General features: G+C 35.5%; 2 protein-coding genes and 1 long non-coding RNA gene across 3 annotated transcripts in view; 2 read left to right on the forward strand and 1 right to left on the reverse strand.

Moving 5' to 3' along the window:
• The window catches only part of LOC142336504 (protein SSUH2 homolog), a 611495-nt gene that overhangs the window by 32768 nt on the left and 551206 nt on the right, over positions 1-27521 (forward strand). The window lies entirely within an intron of this gene.
• LOC142336752 (DC-STAMP domain-containing protein 2-like) overlaps positions 1-27521 on the forward strand; it is a 44160-nt gene that overhangs the window by 9857 nt on the left and 6782 nt on the right. The window contains exons 2-4 of the mRNA XM_075385661.1: positions 17258-17439; positions 17797-17894; positions 20653-20827. Coding sequence (XP_075241776.1) covers positions 17258-17439; positions 17797-17894; positions 20653-20827 — 455 coding nt within the window. The remainder of the gene's footprint in view (positions 1-17257; positions 17440-17796; positions 17895-20652; positions 20828-27521) is intronic.
• On the reverse strand, positions 24005-25466 carry LOC142337315 (uncharacterized). Its single transcript, XR_012758940.1, has 2 exons — positions 25197-25466; positions 24005-24499 (listed from the first exon to the last, which is right to left on the reverse strand). It is a non-coding gene; the product is annotated as an uncharacterized LOC142337315 (long non-coding RNA).

Raw genomic sequence — 27521 nt, forward strand, 5'->3', positions numbered from 1 at the left:
GCAAAACCAAACATCCTCGCTGCTCTGAAATTAGACTGGGCTGCAGTGGGGAAATTATGGTTACCTCTAACGGACTTGCTTTCCCGTTGAGAAGCTGGGCAAGAATGTCAACTGGCCTTGAGTTGTTATCAGGAGTCAATTTTTTCTGTTCGCAGACGGGTGCAAATTTTGTAGTTGAGCAAGCAGCAAATAATCAGTCCCTCATTCTATGGTGCTGCGATTTCATGTCCCCCGACCATGACCACTTAACGCGCGCTGTCCTAAATTGTCCAGTCTGCCATTTGGACATGAAGGACATTTTCGTACCTCAAGGTTCAACGGAGCACCAATCCGATACCTCAAAGCGGCTCTGAATTCAATTTGCTGAATGTGAAGGCCCGGATAAGGGATTTGGAGGTATGGAAAGTCAGACAACAGACTGTTGCAGCATAAGTCAAAGTAAACGAGCCTTCTCCGGAATTGAAATCTGATTACAAAGAGGATTAGAAAAAGCAGCACAATCAAAGGCTTCTAAATCTTGTGTTTTATATACTCTTGGTTATTTTCTCATTGGTTAGTTGTTCTACTAAAGCATCTGAATAGTGCTATAATGACCCAGCACACCCAATTTTCAATTGCTCGAATGCTTGCCCTATTCCAACGCAAGTTTTACTTATTGCTAGACAAGCTTGCTTCCAAGCGTTGCCACTTATAACGGTGCTTAACGAATTCTCAAATGTTGTTTTCTGAAGATTGTCAAAAACCAGCAAAATATTGAAGGATTCGTCGGATGGAGTGTATCATTGCAGAGAATATACCGTCTTTGGGGCACGAAGACAGTTTTGAACAATTCCAAACGCACAATGTGGGTCGTAAAGATATATCCGGTTGCCGAACAGTTTTTTGCTCATGTTGACTTTTTCTTCAAAGGTGCAGCCAAAAAGCTGGGATTGCCGATGGCAGCACCCGAGATTTCAAGTTCTCATTTGCCATTTCTTTTTATTCTGTTATCTATAGCATTCAAGTCTACTGGTGGCCGGAGCTCACATTTTTCTGTTCTGAGCACTAAACCGCAGGCTTCACTCAATTCAGTCATCAAATTCATTACTCTGCAAATTTATTGATGAGTCTCAGCAAAGATGCCAAAGATCCAGCAAAGATCCAAACACCAATTATGTTGTACTAGATTAAGTTTTTTTTCAATTTTTTTAATGATTAGCCAAAAAACTAGAGAAAACAAAAACAATATCACAGGATACTTTGTTGCTATCCCGATTGGCTACTTAAATGGGTTGTTAAAATGCAAATGAATGTTCTGCAAACAGTTGCAAAAGAGAAAACACTAGGTAAACATTTAGCAACTGCATCCAAAAGATCTTTTTTTTTACCGAAATGAAAGCATTTTTGAAAACCTTTTTAAGCCTTCCTGCAATTTTAGATTTTAGCAGTTTTCAAAGGAATTTTTTTTGCATGTACTATGCCCTTAGCACCAGCCTTGACTGCTACTCCAATTGTTTTCAGTTAAATAGTTCTGCAGCTTCTAAATTTGCTTCCCGAGCTATGCCTTTAGCGGTACGACTCTGAATGACTTCCCCAATGCCAGTGGGATGGACCCCAACTTCTTTTATTTTTTCCAATGCAGCTAATGTTGCACTACATAGTGCTGCAATGAATTCGGGAAGCTGACACCTGCTGCCCAAGTTGACGAATTTTGTTAAACTAGTGATTGCTCGCTTCGATTATTCAGGGACAGCGCAGTGTACTGCATGCAGCAGATGCTGGGGATACATTTTGACGATCCAGTTCCAGTAAGTTTGGAGAACGACTCGATTTGGAATAATACTGATGCCTCGTCAAATTGATATGCTTTCATGTTCAATCTCGATCAAATTGGTAGTCATTTGGTTTTTCCTCAGGGTGGGGATCTTTAGGTTCATTCACCGTTGCAGCATTGTCAGGTGCAACGCCCTCAGAAGACAAAAACTTTCGCTGCCCTCCCAAACGGCCCTGCACTCATGGGGTTTCGCGCGCTTTGTTAAAGCGTCTGTTCGCTTGTTTATAGTTTTCCTTGGTCGCGGCTTTGAAGCTGCCTTGTACTACAGTGCAGAATAATCACCTGCTTGCTATTGCTCAAGTACGTACAACAAATATATCTCTTGTTCATGCTTGTTCTTCACACCACCACAATTACACGCTCGTAAAACACATTTGCTAACCGCAAAGATTTTTCAGTTCTCTAACGACTGTGCGTTTGAAAAGCAAACATCGATAACGGACGCTAGTGATCTGTCCAACTCACCGGAAACGTCCTTTAGATTTATATCTGTTTAGATTAGACATGCTGAAGCTGAGCCCGTGGACTGCTGTATCTCGTCTATCCGCTTCGCTATATTTTGTGTTATGTTTTTCACTTTAGAATTGCCAGGTGACCCACAATAATATGAACACCATCTCATCGAAGTTCGGTACCCACTGGTCATATCCAGTTTTAGTTTTTCCGAGATCACATTCAATATCAGATATGTGGTACAGTTTATCTTTTTTGTCGTGGTAAAAAAAGGATTGCTTTGGGGTGCACTTGGAAGCGGGATGCGAGGTCTTTTGTTTTTAAACTATTCATTTGCTGAGTCAAACTCAAAGATAAGTTGCATTGCTTTGTCCCCTGACTAAGCTCTGTAGTATTATCAGTCTCAGCTCAGAAAAGTTGCAAGCTTTCTCTAGTTTTCATAACTGTTTGATCTAATTGAAATTGAATGCGCAATTGTCTACTGACAGACTGTTATCCCACCAGATAAAAAAAACAAGGACGGAATTGTTTCGGTTAGATCTCACCAATTTGAGGTCCAAAAAAACTGCTGAAAAAACCACTACATTATAGATGTCCTCACGTACACAGTGCTTCTGACATGATAACAACCAAAAATTAAAAGAATAATTGGATAGAGGATTAATTTAGGATGCTAATTACTCAGTGTTTTGAACAACTCGTCTCTATTTTGTTTTGCTTGTTGAAAGGGAGAGAGCAACTTAGAGGCACTTGAACGTGAAAATAACTTCCTCAGCAGATTAATAACTGCAATCTGCAGATTATTAGTGCTCTCCTATTTTTAACGACTCAAAGATGAGACTTGGAGTGCTTTGTTTCATCGATATTTAATTTGCTGGAACGCTAGCAATTATTGTAAACGTGTTGGTCTTTGTTATGACAATATTTCGCTTTACCGTTTTGCGCTTTCCTTCTAGAGTTTTCGTTGTATTCTCAAGCGACTTTTTCACGCTATAGTTCTTCATTTTTGAGCGATCTCAATTGTTTTCTCTCTGAAGTAAAACTTCTTGCTAACAAAAAATCAATTGCAGAATGGCGAAATTAAAGGCCTGATAACCAAGTGTTCAGTGCTCCTGGTCAGGGAAAGGGAGGTCAATAGTTCGAATCCGGACGTGGTGAACTAATTTTGCACCAATGAAAAAATATTTATCTAGGCTACAGCCCCCGAAATAAGCTGCCCCGTCCGTCTGTCATTCGAGAGCAATTCTTCTGAAATTAGCCAGTTTATGTTTTCTGGAGTATTTTCATGAACTGGATGTAAAGTCAATGCCGCACGTAAAAATTTAAAAATTAATGAATTGAAGAGTATTGAAAAGAGACACACACACACAAACACAGATGAAGAGAGAGAGAGAGAGAAAAAAAAGAGACAGAGAGGGATTTTCATTTCATGTAGCGTTTGTGAGATACAGTGAGAAAAGTGAGTGTGAAAAAAAATAGTTTGCCGGGTGAGCGAAATATTTGATGAACGTTCCGTTCTTTTGAAGCAGTTGTTTTAGTTAGAATTTGACACTTTAGGTTAAATTGGTCGTTTCAAACCATTCAACAAGTAAATTTATTATGTGAGCATTTTTTACCACCTCAATGTTTTAATAGAATTTTATATAAAATTACGAGCTATCTCTGTGATTTCACCGTTTTGAATGCTTTTCTACCGAATTTATTTTTTTTTTCAATTTTATGGTTCGAGCTTTTGCGTGAGCATTCATACCCTATAATATTGTAATTGCCAATTGAATAGTGTTTTAATGGAAGAAAACAAGCTAAATAATATAAGAAATTTGCGTATTATTTTTTTTTTCAATTTTTCCCCAAAATAAAATTTTTATGCTGTTCAGAGTATTTTTCATATTCAATCGTTTATTTACAATTAGTTTTTTAACGTTTGCTGCCAAAGGTTCGATACCACCAACTTCAAAATGATTGAGTCAATTCTGCAGACTCTGGTATTTTCCAATTTTTTCTCTTGTTTTTCGCGTTTGGGTGTCGTCCGGTTGGTTAACAAGTATGCAGGAAGTGCAAAAAAACGTAGCAGAAAGTGTTCAACAACAAGTACAAAGTGTTGATGAAGAAAATCTTCAGAGATTTAACAGGTTTCTTAAATTTTGTCTTTTTTTTCTTTTTGCTTGTTTTTTCTGCATTTTCGAGATGTATCGTTTGTTATGTTTTTTTCAAAATTATCTCCCACGTCTTCTTAGCCCGCTGCTCTAGTGGCCCTAAGGTTTTTTGCGTAAAATCGTTTGACTGTAATCTTGAGTGAAATCTTTTGACATTTTTTTTACTTCTCTCGGCTAATTTGATTCTTTTTACAATTCAAAAAATTGATTTGTATTGGATGTTGTGTTTAATTTCAAGATATGTTCACACATTTTTATTTTTCTTGAAGTCAAATTTGTGTAGTGATGTTGATCCAAACAGGAATGTTGCTATCGCAATTGGGTATAGGCGTGAATGAAAAGAGATCAGTACTTGTGTGTTCGCAGAGATTGTTCCAACTGGGATATAGCGTAATGGTTAGGACATTAGTGCCTTAAACCGGAGGTTGCGGTTCGAACCCAGGTGAGACCAATTGTTTTTTACTTTGATTTTTACATTAATATTGATTTTATGAATTTTATATTTTATATTGATTTTTATATTTTGATTATATTGATTTCTATATTTTGATAATTAGAATCTAGACGTCAAATTAATTGCAATTTTGACCTGCTTCGACGTTGAAGAGAGCGTCAATTACGTTTGGCCTACACATTTGCTAGATGTCTGATGCAGTAAACCTTACGTACGCTTATGAATGTATCAGCCTTATAGGGTTTTGTGAGCCTTGTACGTTTTGAAATACAAAATATTTGGTTTACTTGTACCGAAACAGGTTTTTTAGTTGTTGTATCTAAATAATAAAAGAAATTTGCGTATTATTTTTTCAATTTTTCCCCAAAATAATTTTTTTTGCTGTTCAGAGTATTTTTCATATTCAATCGTTTATTTACAATTAGTTTTATAACGTTTGTTTGCTGCCAAAGGTTCGATAGCACCCACTTCAAAATGATTAAATCAATTCTGCAGACTCTGGTATTTTCCAATTTTTTCTCTTGTTTTTCGCGTTTGGGTGTCGTCCGGTTGGTTAACAAGTATGCAGGAAGCGCAAAAAAACGTAGCAGAAAGTGTTCAACAACAAGTACAAAGTGTTGATGAATAAAATCTTCAGAGATTTAACAGGTTTCTTAAATTTTGTCTTTTTTTCTTTTTTGCTTGTTTTTTCTGCATTTTCGAGATGTACCCTTCGTCATGTTTTTTTCAAAATTATCTCCCACGTCTTCTCAGCCCGCTGCTCTAGTGGCCCTAAGGTTTTTTGCTACGTCGAATGAAAAATTGTTTTGCTTTACTTTAGCCCTCTGCTTGTTCATTGTTGTTGCGTGAAATCGTTTGACTGTAATCTTGAGTGAAATCTTTTGACATTTTTTTTTACATCTCTCGGCTAATTTGATTATTTTTACAATCCAAAAAATTGATTTGTATTGGATGTTGTCTTTATTTTCAAGATATATTCACACATTTTTATTATTCTTGAAGTCAAATTTGTGTAGTGATGTTGATCCAAACAGGAATGTTGCTATCGCAATTGGGATTGGCGTAAATGAAAGAAGATCAGTACTTGTGTGTTCGCAGAGATTGTTCCAACTCGGATATAGCATAATGGTTAGGACATAAGTTTCCTAAACTAGAGGTTGCGGTTCGAACCCAGGTGAGACCAATTGTTTTTTACTTTGATTTTTACATTAATATTGATTTTATAAGTTTTATTTTTTATATTGAATTTTGTATTTTGATTATAATGATTTCTATATATTGATATGTAGAATCTAGACGACAGATTAATTGCCATTTTGACTTGCTTCGACCTTGAAGAGAGCGTCAATTACGTTTGGCCTACAACTTTGCTAGATGTCTGATGCAGTAAACCTTACGTACGCTTTTTTCCTATGAGTTGTATCAGCCTTTTAGGGTTTTTTGAGCCTTGTACGTTTTGAAATACAAACTATTTGGATTTCCTGTACCAGAACAATAATTTGACTTGTTGTATTGACTTTGTTCCGATGCACTGTTGATCTCAAGAAATTCAAACTTGAATCCTTATTAGTTTTTTTTCAGACTTTGTTTATCATAAAAATTGTAAGTTATCGCAACGAGAGTGGACAAAGAAGTGGAGCGAAAAAGCGAAACGTTTTGCAGAGTGAAATTTTTGCACTCAAAGCTTAAAGTAGATTTTAAAAAAAACGGTTCTTGAATAAAATGGTTTTCATGCTAGTGGTTTTTTTGATCACATGCGGCAATTTCACTTTCACGTTTACTGTTTTTGAATTTTTGGATTGTATTTTTTTTCTAAACGGTTTTCCCAATCCAATCGTAGTCCGTTCTAGATCTAGTTTTTTGTTTAATCAATAAAACTTATTAGAAACTTAAATTCTTTCTCTTGTTTTAAGCGTTTTCCATCGCGTTTGGGTGTCATCCAGTTGGCTAACAAGTAAGCAAGAAGTGCAGAAAAACAAAGCAAAAAGTGTTCAACAACAAGTGGAAAGTGTTGGAAAAAATCTTCAGACATCTAACAAGTTTCTTATATTTTGTCTTTTTTTTCTTTTTTGCTTGGTTTTTCTGCGCTTTCGAGATGTATCGTTCCTTATCTTTTTTTAAACTTATCTCCCTCGTCTTCTCAGCCCGTTGCAATAGTGGCCCTAAGCTTTTTTTGCTACCTCGAATGAAAAATTGTTTTGCTCTACCTTAGTTCACTGCCTAACTATCGTGAAATCGTTTGACTGTAATCTTGGGCGAAATTTTTTGACAAAATTTTTTTGAGTTCTCTCGGCTACTTTGATTCTTTTTACAATTCAAAAAATTGAATTGTTTTGGGTGTTGTCTTTGTTTTTGTGATCTTTTCACACATTTCCATTTTTTGAAGTCAAATTGGGGTAGTGATAATGATTGAAACAGGAATGTTGCTATCACAATTGCGTGTAGGCGTGAATGAAAAGAGACCAGTACTTGTGTGTTCGCAGAGATTGTTCCAACTGGGATATAGTGTAATGGTTAGGACATAAGTGCCTTAAACTACAGTTTGCGGTTCGAACCCAGGTGAGACCAATTGTTTTTTTACTTTGATTTTTACATTAATAATGATTTTATGAATTTTATATTTTATATTGATTTTTATATTTTGATTATATTGATTTGTATATATTGATATTTAGAATCTAGACGTCAAATTAATTGCAATTTTGACCTGCTTCGACGTTGAAGAGAGCGTCAATTACGTTTGGCCTACAATTTTGCTAGATGTCTGATGCAGTAATCCTTACGTACGCTTATGAATGTATCAGCCTTATAGGGTTTTGTGAGCCTTGTACGTTTTGAAATAAAAAATATTTGGTTTTCCTGTACCGAAACAGGTTTTTTACTTGTTGTATCTAATTAATAAAGGAAATTTGCGTATTATTTTTTCAATTTTTCCCCAAAATAAATTTTTATGCTGTTCAGAGTATTTTTTTTATATTCAATCAATTATTTACAATTAGTTTTATAACATTTGCTGCCAAAGGTTCGATAGCACCCACTTCAAAATGATTAAATCAATTCTGCAGACTCTGGTATTTTCCAATTTTTTCTCTTGTTTTTCGCGTTTGGGTGTCGTCCGGTTGGTTAACAAGTATGCAGGAAGTGCAAAAAAACGTAGCAGAAAGTGTTCAACAACAAGTACAAAGTGTTGATGAATAAAATCTTCAGAGATTTAACAGGTTTCTTAAATTTTGTCTTTTTTTTCTTTTTGCTTGTTTTTTCTGCATTTTCGAGATGTATCGTTTGTTATGTTTTTTTCAAAATTATCTCCCACGTCTTCTTAGCCCGCTGCTCTAGTGGCCCTAAGGTTTTTTTGCGTAAAATCGTTTGACTGTAATCTTGAGTGAAATCTTTTGACATTTTTTTTACTTCTCTCGGCTAATTTGATTCTTTTTACAATTCAAAAAATTGATTTGTATTGGATGTTGTGTTTAATTTCAAGATATGTTCACACATTTTTATTTTTCTTGAAGTCAAATTTGTGTAGTGATGTTGATCCAAACAGGAATGTTGCTATCGCAATTGCGTATAGGCGTAAATGAAAGAAGATCAGTACTTGTGTGTTCGCAGAGATTGTTCCAACTGGGATATAGCATAATGGTTAGGACAAAAGTTCCCTAAACTAGAGGTTGCGGTTCGAATCCAGTTCAGACAAATTGTTTTTTACTTTGATTTTTACTTTAATATTGATTTTATAAGTTTTATTTTTTACATTGATTTTTATATTTTGATTATAATGATTTCTATTTATTGATATTTAGAATCTAGACGTCAAATTAATTGTCATTTTGACCTGCTTCGACCTTGAAGAGAGCGTTAATTACGTTTGGCCTACAACTTTGCTAGATGTCTGATGCAGTAAACCTTACGTACGTTTTTCTCCTATGAGTTGTATCAGGCTTTTAGGGTTTTTTGAGCCTTGTACGTTTTGAAATACAAAATATTTGGATTTCCTGTACAAGAACAAGAATTTGACCTGTTGTATTGACTTTGTTCCGATGCATTGTTGATCTCAAGAAATTAAATCTTGAATCCTTATTAGTTTTTTTTCAGACTTTGTTTATCATAAAAATTGAAAGTTATCGCAACGAGAGTGGACAGGGAAGTGGAGCGAAAAAGCGAAACGTTTTGCAGAGTGAAATTTTTGCACTCAAAACTTAAAGTAGATTTAAAAAAAACGGTGTTTGATTAAAATGGTTTTCATGCTAGTGGTTTTTTTTTTGATCACATGCGGCAATTTCACTTTCACGTTTACTGTTTTTGATTTTTTGGATTGTATTTTTTTTCTAAAGGGTTTTCCCAATCCAATCGTAGTCCGTTCTAGATCTAGTTTTTTGTTTAATCAATAAAACTTATTAGAAACTTAAATTCTTTCTCTTGTTTTAAGCGTTTTCCATCGCGTTTGGGTGTCATCCAGTTGGCTAACAAGTAAGCAAGAAGTGCAGAAAAACAAAGCAAAAATTGTTCAACAACAAGTGGAAAGTGTTGGAAAAAATCTTCAGACATCTAACAGGTTTCTTATATTTTGTCTTTTTTTTCTTTTTTGCTTGGTTTTTCTGCGCTTTCGAGATGTATCGTTCCTGATCTTTTTTTAAACTTATCTCCCTTGTCTTCTCAGCCCGTTGCTACTTTTTGCTACTTCGAATGAAAAATTGTTTTGCTCTACCTAAGTTCACTACCTAATTATCGTTGATGCGTGAAAACGTTTGACTGTAATCTTGCGCGAAATTTTTTTACAAAACTTTTTTGAGTTCTCTAGGCTACTTTGATTCTTTTTACAATTCAGAAAATTGAATAATTTTGGGTGTTGTCTTTGTTTTTGTGATCTGTTCACACATTTCCATTTTTTTGAAGTCAAATTGGAGTAGTGATAATGATTGAAACGAGAATGTTGCTATCGCAATTGCGTGTAGGCGTGAATGAAAAGAGATCAGTACTTGTGTGTTCGCAGAGATTGTTCCAACTGGGATATAGCGTAATGGTTAGGACATAAGTGCCTTAAACTAGAGTTTGCTGTTCGAACCCAGGTGAGACCAATTGTTTTTTTACTTTGATTTTTACATTAATAATGATTTTATGAATTTTATATTTTATATTGATTTTTATATTTTGATTATATTGATTTGTATATATTGATATTTAGAATCTAGACGTCAAATTAATTGCAATTTTGACCTGCTTCGACGTTGAAGAGAGCGTCAATTACGTTTGGCCTACAATGTTGCTAGATGTCTGATGCAGTAAACCTTACGTACGCTTATGAATGTATCAGCCTTATAGGGTTTTGTGAGCCTTGTACGTCTTGAAATACAAAATATTTGGTTTTCCTGTACCGAAACAGGTTTTTTACTTGTTGTACTGACTTTGTTCCGATACACTGTTGATCTCGAGAAATTAAGTATTTTTTGTCCAACTTTTTTGCGTTTATGCTTTTCTTTTGAATTTTGACAGTTTTCTGCAGACCCTGAGTTTCCCTAATTTATGAAAGTATTGAAAAAACGTAGTGGCTGAAATTCTTTTCTTTCTCGACAATTTATTAATTGCTCTTGAATGAGAAACTATTATTGTAAACTTGTGTGTCTTTTTATGCAGATTTTTAGCTTGACCGTTTTTGCGCTTTTCTTCTGGATTAGTATTTTACTTCACAAGTGACCTTTTCATGCACTTTTGCTTTTTTTAGTGATTTCAATTGCTCTCGCGCCGAAATAAAGGTTGCTGTTCAGACAAAAGTGATTGTTAGAGGCACCTATAGCCAAGTGGTTATTACATCTGTCGAGTTAAAAAAATTAGACTCAGGAAGTCGGGGTTCGAACCCTAGCTTCGTCTGATATTTAAAAACCATAAAAAAAGTTTATCTAGGCTACAGCTCCTGAATTAATTTGCCCCGCCTGTTCAAGAACAAATTTTCCGTTAGTATGTTTTACGTTGTTATTTTGAAAACTTGAGCATTAGAGACTCTTCTGCAATTTCAATGTCATTATTACGACTTTTTAGAACTGATTTTCATTTTCTATCTGATGTGAATTCCACTATCTTGAAAGCGCAAGAGCATTTAATACGAAGAAGATTTGTCAAAATAGCTGCAAAAACTTTACCAACAACTGTAAAGTTTTTCTCCAACAGAAATATAATCTCTAGCACATTTCAGACTGAGCGTGACAATTTCAGATGAAAATGTTTAGGAGACAATCAAAAGTTGATAAGGTAGAAAAGCTCGAATTTATTTGGATTATTTTTTTCTGTTTTTTCCATGATTCTATCTAAAATTGTACAACCAATTTTTTGGAAAACTGTTAAATTGCTCTCGTACGAAGTGTGAAGAATTATTGTATTGCCTCTTTTATGTAAAATGGTTACCTGACGGCTTCAACTTTTACGCCTTTGACTTTTTAGTTATGCGTAGTCTAAATTTTTCTCAATCGCAGTTTTAACCGAGCTGATCTAAATTGGCCGCAGTTGACTTCCAAAGTCTACTGAAAATAGCGCCGAAATTGCTCGAACTTTTCACTTCAAATAGTGGTATCTTTATTAAATTCTAATGACGTTATTCCAGACTCATTATCGCGCTTGAATTTATTAGTCCTCCTCCGCCACACTAACTCCAACGCCCTCCCCATTGACTAAAGCAGGCTGCAATGAATTACAGCTCTCACGTTAGTTCTTCTGACGTTAGTCGGTTTTGATTGTAAATTGGAACTTCGGGGTAGAAAATCGTAACAAGCCGCTGGATATTCTGTCTAACCAATTGTTTGCACGTAAGAGTTTGATTCGTGGAGTTAGACATTGTCGTTCAAATGAAATTCATATGAAATAATAAAATGTTAAATCTTCAAGTTCAATTTTTTTCATTAAACTTCATATTTTTGGTCAAACTCAACAAAATTTGTCAAAATAAGTGTTCAAAAATTTTTTCCAGGCCTTGCTTATGATTACCAGTGAGAACATGTCAAGATTTGATTTTGTCTTTTATCAAATTTTTTGGATCTTTTCCGTTTGTGCCCCCTAGTACGTTATGCACCCCAACCCCTCCCCCCCAGTACGTTATGCACCCCAATCCCCTATTTATAGAACACGTTTCATTACACAGTAAGACATAAGAAGAAGGAGATTTGTCAAAATACCTGAAAAACTTTACCAACAACTGTAAAGGTTTTCTCAAACAGAAATAAATTCTCTAGCACATTTCAGACTGACAGTGACAATTTCAGATGAAAATGCTTAGAAGACAATCAAAAGTTGATAAAGTAGAAAAGCTCAAAATCATTTGGATTATTCTTTTCCATTTTTTCAATGATTCTATCCAAAATTGTACAATCAATTTTTTGGAAAACTGTTAAATTGCTCTCGTACGAAGTGTGAAGAAATATTGTATTGCCTCTTTTATGTAAAATGTTTACCTGACGGCTTCAACTTTTACGTCTTTGACTTTTTACTTATGCGTAGTCTAAATTTTTCTCAATCGCAGTTTTAACCGAGCTGACCTAAATTGATCGCAGTTGACTTCTAAAAGTCTACTGAAAATAGCGCCGAAATTGCTCGAACTTTTCACTTCAAATATTGGTATGTTTAATAAATTCTAATGACGTTATTCCAGACCCATTATTGTGCTTGAATTTATTAGTCCTCACCCACCAGACTAACTCCAACCCCCTCCCCATTGACTAAAGCAGGCTGCAATGAATTATAGCTCTCACGTTAGTTCTTCTGACGTTAGTCGGTTGTGATTGTAAATTTGAACTTCGAGGTAGGAATTCGTAAAAAGCCGCTGGATGTTCTGTCTAACCAATTGTTCGCACGTAAGCATTTGATTCGTGGAGTTAGACATAGTCGTTCATATGAAATCCATTTTAAATAATAAAATGTTAAACGTTCAAACTCAATTTTTTTATTTAAAAATCATATATTTGGTCAAACTCAACAAAATTTGTCAATATAAGTGTTTCAAAAATTTTTTCCCGACATTGCTTATGATTACCAATGAGAAAATGTCAAGATTTTATTTTGTCTTCTATCAAATTTTTTGGATCTTTTCCGGTTGTGCCCCCCCTAATACGTTATGCACCCCAACCCCTCCCCCCAGTACGTTATGCACCCCAATCCCCTATTTATAGAGCACGTTTGATTACACAGTAAGAGATACGAAGAAGGAGATTTGTTTAAATAGCTAGAGAACTTTAATTTTTCTCAAACAGAAAAAAAATCTCTAGCACATATCAGACTAACAGTAAAAATTTCAGATGATAATGCTTAGGAGACAATCAGAAGTTGATAAGGTAAAAAAGCTCAAATTTATTCGGCTCTTTTTTTTTCTTTTTTTCCATGAATCTATCTAAAATTGTAGAACCAATTTTTTGGAAAACTGTTAAATTGCTCTCGTACGAAGTGTGAAGAAATATTGTATTGCCTCTTTTATGTAAAATGTTTACTTGACGGCATCAACTTTTACGCCTTTGACTTTTTTAGTTATGCGTAGTCTAAATTTTTCTCAATCTCAATTTTAACTGAGCTGACCTAAATTGGCCGCAGTTGACTTCTAAAAGTCTACTGAAAATAGCGCTGAAAATGCTCGAAATTTTCACTTTAGATATTGGTATGTTTGATAAATTCTAATGACGTTATTCCAGACCTATTATTGTGCTTGAATTTATGAGTCCTCCTCCACCAGACTAACTCCAACTCCCTCCCCATTGACTAAAGCAGGCTGCAATGAACTGCAGCTTTCACGTTAGTTCTTCTGACGTTAGTCGGTTGTGATTGTAAATTTGAACTTCGAGGTAGGAAATCGTAAAAAGCCGCTGGATGTTATGTCTAACCAATTGTTTGCACGTAAGAATTTGATTCGTGGAGTTCGACATAGTCGTTCAAATGAAACTCATATGAAATAATATAATGTTAAATCTTCAAATTCAATTTTTTTCATTAAACTTCATATTTTTGGTCAAACTCAACAAAATTTGTCAAAATAAGTGTTTCAAAAATGTTTTCCAGGCCTTGCTTATGATTACCAGTGAGAACATGTCAAGATTTGATTTTGTCTTTTATCAAATTTTTTGGATCTTTTCCGTTTGTGCCCCCTAGTACGTTATGCACCCCAACCCCTCCCCCCAGTACGTTATGCACCCCAATCCCCTATTTATAGAACACGTTTCATTACACAGTAAGACATAAGAAAAAGGAGATTTGTCAAAACACCTGAAAAACTTTACCAACAACTGTAAAGTTTTTCTCAAACAGAAATATATTCTCTAGCACATTTCAGACTGACAGTGACAATTTCAGATGAAAATGCTTAGAAGACAATCAAAAGTTGATAAAGTAGAAAAGCTCAAAATTATTTGGATTATTTTTTTCCATTTTTTCCATGATTCTATCTAAAATTGTACAATCAATTTTTTGGAAAACTGTTAAATTGCTCTCGTACGAAGTGTGAAGAAATATTGTATTGCCTCTTTTATGTAAAATGTTTACCTGGCGGCTTCAACTTTTACGCCTTTGACTTTTTTGTTATGCGTAGTCTAAATTTTTCTCAATCGCAGTTTTAACCGAGCTGACCTAAATTGGCCGCAGTTGACTTCTAAAAGTCTACTGAAATTAGCGCCGAAATTGCTCGAATTTTTCACTTCAAATAGTGGTATGTTTAAGAAATTGTAATGACGTTTTTCCAGACCCATTTTTGTGCTTGAATTTATTAGTCATCCTCCGCCAGACTAACTCCAACCCCTTCCCCATTGACTAAAGCAGGCTCCAATGAATTATAGCTCTCACGTTAGTTCTTCTGACGTTAGTCGGTTGTGATTGTAAATTGGAACTTCGAGGTAGGAAATCGTAACAAGCTGCAGGATGTTCTGTCTAGCCAATTGTTCGCACGTAAGAATTTGATTCGTGGAGTAAGACATAGTCGTTCATATGAAATCCATATTAAATAATAAAATGTTAAATCTTCAAATTCATTTTTTTTATTAAACTTCATATATTTGGTCAAACTCTACAAAAATTGTCAAAAAAAAGTGTTTCAAAAATTTTTTTCCAAACTTTACTTATGATTACCAGTGAGAAAATGTCAAGATTTTTTTTTTGTCTTTTATCAAATTTTTTGGATCTTTTACGTTTGTGCCCCCACCCCCCTAGTACGTTATGCACTCAAACCCCTTCCCCCAGTACGTTTTGCACCCCACTCCCCTATTTATAGAGCACGCTTCATTACACATTAAGACATTATGTAAAAATATGGCACGTGCGTCTGGTTGGGGTGGGTGCACCCACTAAGCTGTGGGGGGCACAAACGGAAAAGATCCAATTTTTTTTAACCGAGCATGTTTAAGCTCCAATGTTTAAGAAAGTGATCACCTCATCTCTGACGCCATCAGGTTTTTATGTTGAATAAATTATTTTTTAAAATTCCATGCATAGCTGTACGACACCCAAATCTAGTCACAGGAGTTCCCTCTCTCGGCAAGTGTTCAAGCTTTGTCAGGTGTTTGACGCTCACAGTAGTTTGCGCGGCCGGTTTGCAGTTGCTGAGTGAACCAAGGTTACAATGCCTAACTTGTTTTTTTTTGTCAAAAAGTAACAATAACGATTCAGCCATGCCGAGCCGTTCCGGATCGGGTAAAATATTAGGAAAGTTAAAGCATCATGTCCTTCTGTTTAACGTGGGGACTGTCTTCAGGGGCAAGCCCCTCAGCCAGCCCCGATTTTACCTTATACTGAAAATTTCATAAGTACACAAACTTTTCGAATTTTCAAAAAAGGCGTTTTTTCTTTAATTTTTAGCAGAAAAAATATCAGCCAGTAGTAATGTTTGCACAGAAAGCACGTTTTTGGCATCAAAAGTCATTTTTTGAAAGTTTGAATTTTTTCGGTTTTTTGATTTGCGTTTTTGGGTCAAATTTTTGAAAAAATTGGGTCGAAAATTCAAAATTTAATTTCTATTTTTTCAAAAATTTTCAATTTTTCCAATTTTTTATCACTATCATGAATTATTAACTACTTGGATGACCGCTTGGACTTTACAGAACATCAATAGCTCAATTAGGTTAGCAGTAAACTCTTCAAGAAAAAGGCACTTGTGCCCCCCAACCGCCACAAATAATTTGGTCAAAAATGACGTTTAGAGTGCTCCTACGCCAAAACTTTACTTCGGTGACCCCCACAATTTTCCGACATCAGACAATTTTTATAATGAAGGTCAGATGTCAAAATTCAACCATTTCCGAGAAAAAGTTAAAAGTCACGAAAAAAGTCAAAAATCACGATTTCTTGAAAAATTTTGACTTCTGTGTTTTCTGAATTCTCTGCGCACTATAATACTCCCACAAGTGCTTGATCAAACAGCACTACAAAAACAAAGACTTGAAAAAATTTCAAAAAATATTGAGCGGGGATGACTTTTCTCAAAAAGTTGGTTTTTGACCCCCAACCTGCAAAATCTCTTCTCACGATTTTTGGAAGATGTGGACTAAGGGACTTTTCATTTTGTCACCATTTCGGGACCGCATGCAGAGTCTCATCAAAACTTACTGGCTCAATTTTGCGCTATGAGTTAAATTTCCGGCAATGGATCCATGTTACTCATGAGCTATGCCAGGGGCCCCTACCCCTGCATAAAAAATGATGTGTAATGATTTATTCATAGCGCGCGACCACCAATGTGTTTGTCAATGGCCAGACGATTAAAAATACCCTTTAGGGCTGCGCTTTTATTACATGGCGGATCTGTGTCTGGAAAGGCTTGATAGTGGCGAATTGTTGTCTGGGTGGGTCTGTCTAAAACCTTTTTCTTTTAAAAACAAGCTTAAGTCTGGTTGAAGCGTTATTGCTGACTGTTGTGTGGGCGTAGTCTGCCCGGGTCGAATTACCGCCCAAAAGCGTTCAAGCTGGGGGGGGGGGGGTGGGTCCTGCAATGGAGGGGATTTTTTAGGAATATGCCGCTCAATAAATCAACCCCCACTGACTTTACCCCGCTTGGCAGCCGAACTTTTACAATAATTTACCCCCTCTTGACAAATTACCCCCTCATTCTTTCAGCATGATTATTAACGATTACCTGAAGTTATAGAATTTTATTAACGATTATTAACGAGTACCCGAAGAGCTAGAATTTTATACTGTATATTTCAGATCTATTCCGTTTTACCCCCTCGCTCTCCAAAGTGTCCCCCGCCCCCCTCAGCTTAGTGGTCTTATACCTTCTACGCCCGCAGGCGCACTTGCTATTTTTACATAACAGCATTATTATTTAACAACATATAATTTGTAACGGGTGGGGGGGGGTAAAAAACGGGGGCGTAGAAAACATTGGGGGGGGGTTGCAAAACAATATATGCTATATTTCTATTACAGAGCTCTCCAAAGTGTCTAAAGAAGTGGAGAAGACAGTTTTCCACGATGGAGGAGTGGTGGATACCTCAGTGTCAGTTCTGAAGTTGCTAGCTGTCCTCCAGATCATATGTGCACTCTATTCTGCATACAGATACAGGAAGAACTACCTCAAATATGACCATTATGACAACTACGTTATGGAAGTAATTTCACAATTCGAAACGGAATGGTTAACTGTCGTTATCTTGGATGTCTACAGATTACGGGTCTTTCCATTATAGCCCCCCACCGGGTTGTCAACGGGCCGGGTTGTCAACGCTTATAAAAAAACAAAAAATTATGTAAGACCGGCTGTGAATGCGTTGAATTTAGGTAAGATCTACGCTTGAGGCGTCGAACAGAAAAAACTACCCGTTCTAAGCGTAGATCTTGCATAATTTTGCTTTCAATTTAGCGTCGATCTAGGTAAAATTTTCGTTGAATTGAGCGTTGATCTAGTTGAAATTAGTATTGTGTCTGAATAGAAAGGCGTTTGGGTTAATTGACACGCTTTGTCTTAGCAACCTGAAGTGAGCAACGTGAATGACCAGCGGAGACGGGTAGGAGCAGAGTCAGTGTTGCCTCTATCCTTCTGGGAAAAACAGAGATACATTCCAAGGTATATAGCCCCGTACCTAACATTCAGTCATCATAAGAACTGAGTCAGAACATTTTTATTGTAACATAAACTGAATCTTTACGGAATCAGAAAAAATTCATGGTCTGATTAATTGTTCTTGAACGCAGTTCATAGCAATTATTGTAAACGTGTGTCTTTTTTATGCAAATCTTTCGCTTGACAATTTTGCGCTTTTCTTCTAGAACATTCTTTGACTTCACAAAGTGCTTTTTCACGCTTTCGTTCTCCGTTTTTGAGTGATCTCTAGTGCGCCGAAGTTGCTAATATAAAATCGGTTGCAGCATAGAATTTATCTTACTCGTAGCGCAGTGGTTAGTGCGGCTGGACATTGATTGAGAGGTCAAAAGTTCGAATCCCTCGCCTGTCGTTCAATAGCAATTGTTCCGACATTTGTCTGTTTATATTTCAGGGTCTGAATGTCACAGCAAAAGGTTGACATGAGCAGACTCTGAACAATTACTGAACAGTTTTTGAAAAACTTTCTGATTCAGTACTGTATTACTCTAAAAGTTAGATACGGGACGCCACTCTTTCGATACTGTTTGCAAAGTATTCGGGGGACCACTTCCTGGTTTTTATAGGGGAATTATATATGGAGATGAATGGAAATGTAGGAACGGAAAGATTAATTCCGGCAATTTTAGAACAAGAATTCTTCCCGAGAAGAGAGGGAGTTCTGAAATTAAAACGGTATGTTTAAAGACCAAAAAGCAGTAATTTGGTGAGAAAAGTTGAATCAGCAAAAATTGATTCGGATAAAGATTCAATTCTAGATCTGACTTCGCACTCCACTCAATGAAAGGTTTATAGTCCAAAATAGGGACTAATGGTTTCAAAATTAAGAATGACCTACCATAACACAATTTAAAATTTTGCGCAAATCGGGCTAAGTTTATTTCATCTCGCTAAGATTAGCAATATATGTACGACTAACTTTAAGCTTGTTTTTCAGACAATTTTTGAAGTAAAACTTGTGTTAATAGAATACTGATTAGGGACGAGTGAGTAATCTGATCTTGATGAATTTTTTTAATTAGTAATATTTATTTTAAAAATACTGTATCCAAGTAACTACAGTTCGTTGTTAATTTATCATAAAAATTTATTTACTACTTTTTTCTAAATACTATTTTATTCGATTTCTCAGGAGTTTTCTCAGGATTGAATTTTCTATTTAATAAAAAAACTAAATATTCAGTTGGTTGTCTGTATAAAGAATCTGCAACTAGATATCTCAGATACATAGAAACATATTATCAATTCAAACCAAATGATTCGTAATTTTCAATAGAACAGTGTACGGTTTATACAGGATTAAATATCTTCACTTCACAGCCTTGTAGTGCAAACCAATTTCTTGAGTTCAGCTTAATTTTTATAGATATAGTTTTGTGTGTTGACTACAAAACGTAGTAGTCAATCAATCATTAAGTTGGTTAAGTTAGGAGAAGAAGACTGGAGGATAGTTGAGACGACTGTGGATATCCTTAAGCCGACTGATTCCTCGGACTTTTAACAGGCTGCGCGCTTTCCAGGAGACGATTATGAAAAACTGTTCTTAGGGTAAGGTCTACACCTAGAAGGTTTGACAAGCTAGGTTAATACATGTAGTAATAACGGGTGAATCAAGTTGACTCTCCAAGTTCTGCAGTAACCCTAAGTACCTGATGGTCAATGGCTTAAGTTTTTTAAAAAACTGGATTAGATCGTGTCAAGTTGGGTTGTGAAGTGACCACCGACGTGCTGTTCACGCCATTTTCTTAAAATATTCATCCAATTATTTTGCTTGATCAATTGTTTAATTAATTGAATTAAAAACCTGGGCTGGTTCAAAATTTTATAGTTAGCGCTTGTTTAATTTTTAATACCATCGTTGAGAACTAAAGAATATCACATCAACTAGCGACGCATTAAAACACATCTTAATGTTATTATAATAATTTATTCTATTGAAGAGCACTAGGTTTGTGGAGTTACTAGACATCACCTTAGTGTTATTTTCATTGAAATATTCAAAAACTCTAAGGACAATTGTTGAATTGTGAGTAGGATTAATTTCCACCCTAAATATTTAAATTCGATTTTCAGAACTGATTAAGAACATTTTAAGAGTAACATTTAGTGAAGCATTACTGAATTAGAACAAATCATCCTCTGGTTTAGATTCTGGATAAGAAGATGTCAGAGCAAAATGTGCCAAGAACAGACTCTGAACCAGTATTGAATAACTTTTGAAAAATTTTCTGATTCAGTACTGTATTGCTCTGAAAGATAGGTACGGGCAACACTCTCTCAATGTTGTTTGCAAACCATCCGTGGCCGCCACTTCCTCGTTTTTATTCGGGAATTATATATGAAGATGAATGGAAACAAGGAAATCATACTTAATCCCAGTATGAATTTCAGGAAACCACATATTATCACATCAAGAAGATATTCAATAAAAACAATTATTTTACCAAAATAACTGTAATAAACTATATGTAGTAAAGTATGAAAGCTAGGAAATCAGGTCTTAAACGGGAATCATAGATGACGTTTTAAAAAATTAGGGAAAACTGTATGATATGCATCCCGTGATGCTGCGCAAAATGAACATCCCGAAGTATTTTTTCAAATGATATAAATACCAAAGTACAAAACGCACCATCTGATCAATTTTCATTGGCAGGATTTTTAAAATGCTCTTTTTTGACCCATGAAAAGATCATTCTCGACTCAACAGAGTTGTGTTCAGAATGAGCGTGGCTTGTTCATTGTCTGAACGAGGGGCGTGTTGTCTCGGCTGTTGCAGAGTGATGTGTGTGCTCCTATTGGTCAATTCAGTCCTACTAGCCGACTACCTCTTATACAAAACAGTCTCTTCTGTTGAAAGCTATGCGCGTGTCGTAGATGAAGCCATTTTTCAAAAGGTAGAGAATCCATTTACTATTAAAAAAAATCGCCCACTAGAAATTTACAAAGCTGAAGGTGTAAAGACACATTACTACAGAACTGATTTGAATTCGAAATTTCGGTTCAAATTACGTTTTTCACTATTTATTTGCAAAAAATTTTGTGTATATGGTTTTGTGATACTATATTGTAATAACGTAAAGAATTTAAATAAATGATAGTCATTGTTAAAAACTTGAACCAAATCACTGCCCGGGTCGAGGTTTTTTCCGAAAAAAAAATAATTGGGGTGAATAGCGATGAAAATAAAATTCATCGCAAAGCGCCCGCATCTTTTAGCAATGAATGCAGTGAAAGCGGTGAATTTGGCGGTGAACATTTGTACGTTTTGCTACTCTTAGCGGTGAATTTTTCTTCACCGCATTCGCCTGGTAGCGGTTAAAAAGAATTCACCGCCACCAGTCAAATGCTGTAGAAGCAAATCACTGCTAACAATCGCAAATCTTACAAAAGTTCACCGCTAAATTCACCGCAAACCTTACAAAACTTTAACGCATTGACTGCATTCGTCGCTAAGATGGGGGCGCTTTACGGTGAATTTTTTGCACCGCTATTCACCGCATTTCTTACAATATTTTTGAGAGCAGAGTCGACGGATCAGGTGGCAAAGTTGCACTATAGTCTGATCGTAGGTCGCACAAAAGTCTGAACAATGGTCGCACTACGGTCTGATCATAGATCGCATGAAAAACGTTTGTTGAACAAACTATAGCAAACAATATAGCAAACTATCTAGCAAACTATATCCAAAAAGTTTCAAGATCAGGTTAAAAAACGACTCTTTGAGATTTTCCAGTATGATATGTTTTTCTTCACCCTCCTCTTTTTCATTCCAGGCTTGGGACCGGCAGTGGCGGAGTTACCAAATATAACGATAGGAGAATTGAGAAGAGCACTAGGTAAAAAAACCTGGCCCGAAAGGGTTTCTCCAAAACCGAACAAAATAAAACAAAACACTGACTTCTGACTATGAGTTTAAATTGATTTGGACAACCCTTTGAGTCGTCAGAAAATACATAGTTTCATTACATAGTTGAACAAATATATTCCATTGAACAAATTTATTCATTGTCAAAGGAGTCATTAGCTAACAACCCAAAGCATCGTAAGCTTCAGCAACACTTCCTTCACAAGCCATTTGGATCTTTGATTGGTTCCAATTATCAATCAGACTGCAAAAAAGAGTAATAATTGAAGACAAAACACAAGAATTCGATTAAAGTTTAGTAAAACTCTGCTTTAGTAAAACCATTAGGTTCTCTGGAGAGCTGTTTTATCTAAATTTGGCCTCATTTTTCGTAAATTGCGGCTCTGGTTATTGGAGGCCGTGAATTGGAAATTTGGCCAATAAACAGCATCGAAAAAACGTTAAATTATTTTTGAAAAGAAATGCAGCACCAAAATATAAATTAAAAGTTTTTTAATTGTAATAATCCATGATGACAAGACGCCCATTCCACTGATTTTTGCGCTCGTCCAACAAACTAACCAAATGTTTCACATTTTTGCAAATTAGACCAATTGTTCGGTGAAATATTTCAAAAATCAAAAAATCATATTGTATAATTATCGAATTAAGATCGCAAAAGCACGCCAAATTTTAAATCCAGAAGACGTTTTTAGGGCGCTGAATTTCAACTAAATCTCTTTTGAATTTTACGGAGATTGTTTCAGTGGTTTCTAGATCTCTAATTGTGGCAAATTTAAACATAGTAGACCAAGAAAGCACACTTTGTGCAATATTTGTTGTTAAACGTCTGAATTTTGAAAATGTTATCAAAAGTTATTGCCAAAAAATCTCCAATCAAAATATTCAGCAACGATCATTAAGGTCACAATGGTAACAATATCACTCTATCAATAAAATTTAACATATTTTAAATTTTTTTAGCAAAATTTAGCCAAATTTTAGCAAAAATTACGAAAATGTGAATAAAAACTGACGAATATTGACAAACGATAAATCTCGATAACTCTCTGTAAAAAATCGAAGTTCGAACAAATCTTTTTATTTCCAAATTCTAGGACATACTTGATTTTTAATGATACCACTCAAAATCTCTACGATGAATATATCGATCAGTCAAAATTGACTGTAAAAAAACCCATTTGAGTATATAGTTCCTCTTCCCCACTAAAGTGGGAGTCGGAACAATTGCGTTATGAATCTCTACGCTATATATAGATAATTGTGCAAAAAATTTCAAGCTCGCTGAGTTCCTAATTGCAGTGTGCGTCTTTCTGCACTGTGCGTCTTTACTGTTTGCAACTTATTTTGTGTTTCAGAAAAAATTAACGATGTTCATATTTTAAGCAGTCTCTACTAAAGGAATTTTGCAAACTGTTGTCAAAATGTGTTCGAAAATGGAACAAGGCGCCCATTCGGTTAGCCAGAGAAGGTTTCTTAGATCCGTAAAAACTGAATAGTCTTTATAGCATACAAAAGTTCCGTTGAACTGTATTATGGAGATTTGAAAAGGTATTGTTTGAGGAAGAAAACATAGTAAGTGATGATTCTAACGAAATGATTCCTAATTAACAAAAACATAGAGTTAGTTTTAGGTACTTATCAAGTATGAAATATTAATTTTTGCAAGTATTTTTAATTGCTCTTGAACGAAGTTCATAGCAATTATTGTAAACGTGTCTTTTTTATGCAAAAATTTCACTTGACAGTTTTGACTTTTCGAGTGACTTTTACGCTCTTGACTTTTTCGTTTTGCGTGATCTAAAATTCTCTCTTAATCACAATTTCAAGCAGCTGAACTCAATTGGCCGCAATTTATTACTAAAATTCAAATGAAAAGTGCGCCGAAACAGGTGCCATTTTCCACTTTAAATCTAAACAGTGGTATATGTTAACTTCTAATGTGGTTATTTGAAGTCCAACATTGAACTGCTTAGTTCCATTTAGCCCCCCCCTCCCCCCGACTGGAGCAGGCTGTAATTGATAAGAGCTCCCTGTAATCATTCGAGAGAAATTCTTCCGACGTTTAGTCGGTTATGTTTAACCTTTTCAATGATATATAGAGAGTTTACCTGTTTCAGAAGTAAAGAGTTATTATCTTTATTTTACAGCAGAATTTTGGAGCGTGCGTTGATCTTTGGCTCACTAACATTACGCGTGTTGAAAATTTTTGAGAGGCTAAATAAGTAAATTAAATTTTTTACAGAAATCAACAGTAAATTAAAGTGCAGAAAAGGAGAGAAGATTTATAAGTATTTACTAGCAAGGCTCAGAAATGTCGGTTCAAAATTCAATCATAGAACAATGATATTATTTATCAAGTGATATCTAGTATGAATATGTTTAATTGTCGAGAGAGTTTAGCATCCAGTTTGAGCTCATATCTGCTGGAAACTGTGACTACCAGTCGTTCACCACACATTCATAGAGATATCCTTGAATCCATTGACAATGGTAGCCATCTTCACAGTCCCCATCCCATTTACAAATGTTGTAAGTTTTCCTCTTCATTGAGTCCCTCTCGAAAACTGCTGCCCTCCTGGGATATCCCCTCTCAGCTGGCCACTGTTCCCCTCGGAACCTTCTCCAGGGAGATTCGGCCTGGATCACAACCGCAACCAGAAGAAGAACCAAAGCAGTTTGTCGAAGCATCTTGAAGAGTCTAAAGTCACAAACATATCACTAAACTTTGCGAAAAGAATACTAATAAAAAATAAACCCTGGAAACTGGCTAAAAACTGATCCTGAAAACCATCCGTAAACTAATCTGGCTGAAAACCAATGGCTAAAAATTAATCCTGAAAACGTGGCACGTGACAAACTTTTTTTCAAATCGAAATTTTTGTTCGAAATTTTTTGAAAAGTTTCTTTTGACCTGGGAATCAATTTGCAAATGATTTCAAACTTGTATTTAGTCTTGTCTAGTACTGATATAGACTTGGAGTTTGGTCCGGTTTGTTTTTAAGTTCCGAGGAATCTGATACCCAAAAGGCCTCATTACTGAAGTTTAAATTTGGATCACCGTGATTAGGTCAGCAGCATCAGTTATTTAGAGATATACTGGTTTGATCAGCATTATGATATTTTACATTATAAATTTCAGCACAATTAATGAAAACTTTGGGAAAAATGGAGAGAGCTATAGCCGTAACTGTAAAAACGAAATATAGTTATAATTTGTGTGTTTTCGTATCGGATGTAAGAAGCTTAAATTTTTTGACTGATAAATTGGTTTTTTGTCAGAATTGAGCTAATTTATTTTTAAAATTTATATTTTTGTCTACAAAACTACCAGGATTATTTCATTTATAATTAGCTCGAAGAAAAACAAATGTGAAAGAATTTTTAAAAAAACTTACAGAGTTTGTCGAGAAGTGAAGCTTGAGCAAATTTGAGCGGCGTCTGTTGTTTGGAAAAATCTTTTCAAAAAATGAATATTTGCTGTTTTTTCCTCTAATTTATACCAAGCTTCGAATTGTGCTTAATTATTTGATTTAATCTGAGTGGCCAGTTTCAGATTATAGAACTGATTTACAGTTCATTGTTCGGATTTGTGAAAGTTATTAAACTTGTTGAACTTGTTTGGAACAAAAGGTACTTCTCAAATATTTTCGAACATTTTTGCACAGATAGTTACAATGATGCATGGCTGAACTGAATAATTTTTATGAGTATTAATTTTTTTAATGGCTAGTTTCTAAAAAGAATAGCTAACCAATTTTTTTGTATTCTTAACTATTAACTTGAGGTATATAGAACAAATTAGCTATACCAAAAACAACTATACGCATAAGTTCAATTGCAATAATGTATTCAGTTCAATTTAAAGTTTAAACTGCAAAATGTCAATCAATTGTTGTTTTTGATTATTTTTGTACAATACCTCCACGTGAATAAACTTGTATTTTTTCACGTCCCTCACAGAGCTCAATGACTCTTAGTAAATGTGCAAAAAGATGGACAAGATGAAATCAGAAGATACCGAGAATAGTTTTTTGTTTGCAAGTTATGGCGATTCCTAAAAAGCTCAAAGGGTTCACTGACAGTTTCAAATTGAAAGAATAGGAGAGAACAAATCCAATTGAATTTTAAATGGAGTCAAAGCAATAAGATAAACAATATTTTTAAAATTAAAGTTCTCTTCATCAGTAACAAAAAAACACCAAAAAATTGTGGAAAAAATATTGTACAAAAAAGAGGGTGGGGGTGAGAAGGGGGTGTACTTGTTTCTTCGTTGTTGATAATCACGTTCAAATAATTTCTCTATTTCGAAAGGATTTTTCATCATCCGAAAAGATTTTTTTCGGTGTTTTTAATTAACCGTTCAGCTTTTTTGGTCGCATTTGTATTGAAAAGTGTTCAATTGGTAGTATTGGACTTTGGCGCGAATTGATCTTGCGTTTGCGTGATAGCATTTTTGTTTGTTTTTGTTGAAAAATGCGTAAATGCAGACAGAATGTCCGTTGCTGGGACCAGAAAAACTGGGTTTCCATGTGGTAGTGCTACCATCAGTTCATAATTCAAAGCCTGGGGGGGTTACCCTCCCAGACAATGAATTGGACAATGAATCAAAAACACCCCAGATTGAGGTCCAGACACAAATTGGTTTATTATCAGACCCAGTCGAGCGCACACCCGTGTATTCCCAGACCGAAATTACAGGGTCTGGAAGGAAGTTCGAGCGCACTACACTCTGGACGATGGTCTGGAGATGGTCTGATCAGAGGTCAATTTGGTCTGAAAAGTCTGATCATAGGCGGATACGAGCGCACTTGGGTCTGATCAGAGCCGACTTCGAGCGCAATTGGGTCTGATCATAACCTCTTCGGGCGCACTTTTGTCTGATCAGAGGCGACTTCGACCGCAATTGGGTCTTATCATAGCCTCTTCGAGCGCACTTGGGTCTGATCAGAATTGTTTTCGAACGCAACTGGGTCTGATCAACTGGAGACTACGATGTTTCATATGGAAAGCTGTCTAAATTCATCCATTGAGTCAGAAATATACTCTAAACTGTATACTAAATAAAATTTGTTCTCAACAGTTGGGTTTCGTTTCCTTTAGCAATACTTTTATAATTGATTTTTCCTTAGATGAATTAAATACTGCAAACATCAGTTTTTATGAAAAGAATATATTATAGCAAAACTAGGAGATTTTTTCATAAGTAAAATTTTTCTCTGATCAGACTATTTCGAACGCACTTGAGACTGATCAGAACTGGTTTCAAGCGCACTTCAGTCTGATCATAAACGGCTGCAAGCGCAACTGGGTCTGGCCATAAATGCTTCGAGCGCAACTGGGTCTGATCATAACCTCTTCGAGCGCACTTGAGTCTGATCATAGTCTGATTAAGGTCTGGGCAATGGTCTGAATTTGAGCCTGGACCATGGTCTGAAGATGGTCTGATCAGAACACCTTCGGTCTGATCAGAGACCTTTTGTGTCTGGAAAGTCTGATCAGAGATAATTTCGGTCTGGAAAGACTGATCAGCCAAAATTTGGGTCTGGACCTCAACCTGGGACGCTACTTGGAACAAAACGGTATGCTCAATCAAATAAAGACAAAAATAATCACTGATTTCAAACTAATGGCTCAAAAGTTAATCGAGTTAGTAATTGCAAACGTGTATGAAATAACATCCAAAACGCCAATTGAAAGATGGAGGAGAGAAATTGGAAGGA

Source organism: Convolutriloba macropyga, chromosome 3, assembly GCF_964194025.1.
Source record: "Convolutriloba macropyga chromosome 3, txConMacr16.3, whole genome shotgun sequence".
Taxonomy (NCBI): domain Eukaryota; kingdom Metazoa; phylum Xenacoelomorpha; order Acoela; family Convolutidae; genus Convolutriloba; species Convolutriloba macropyga.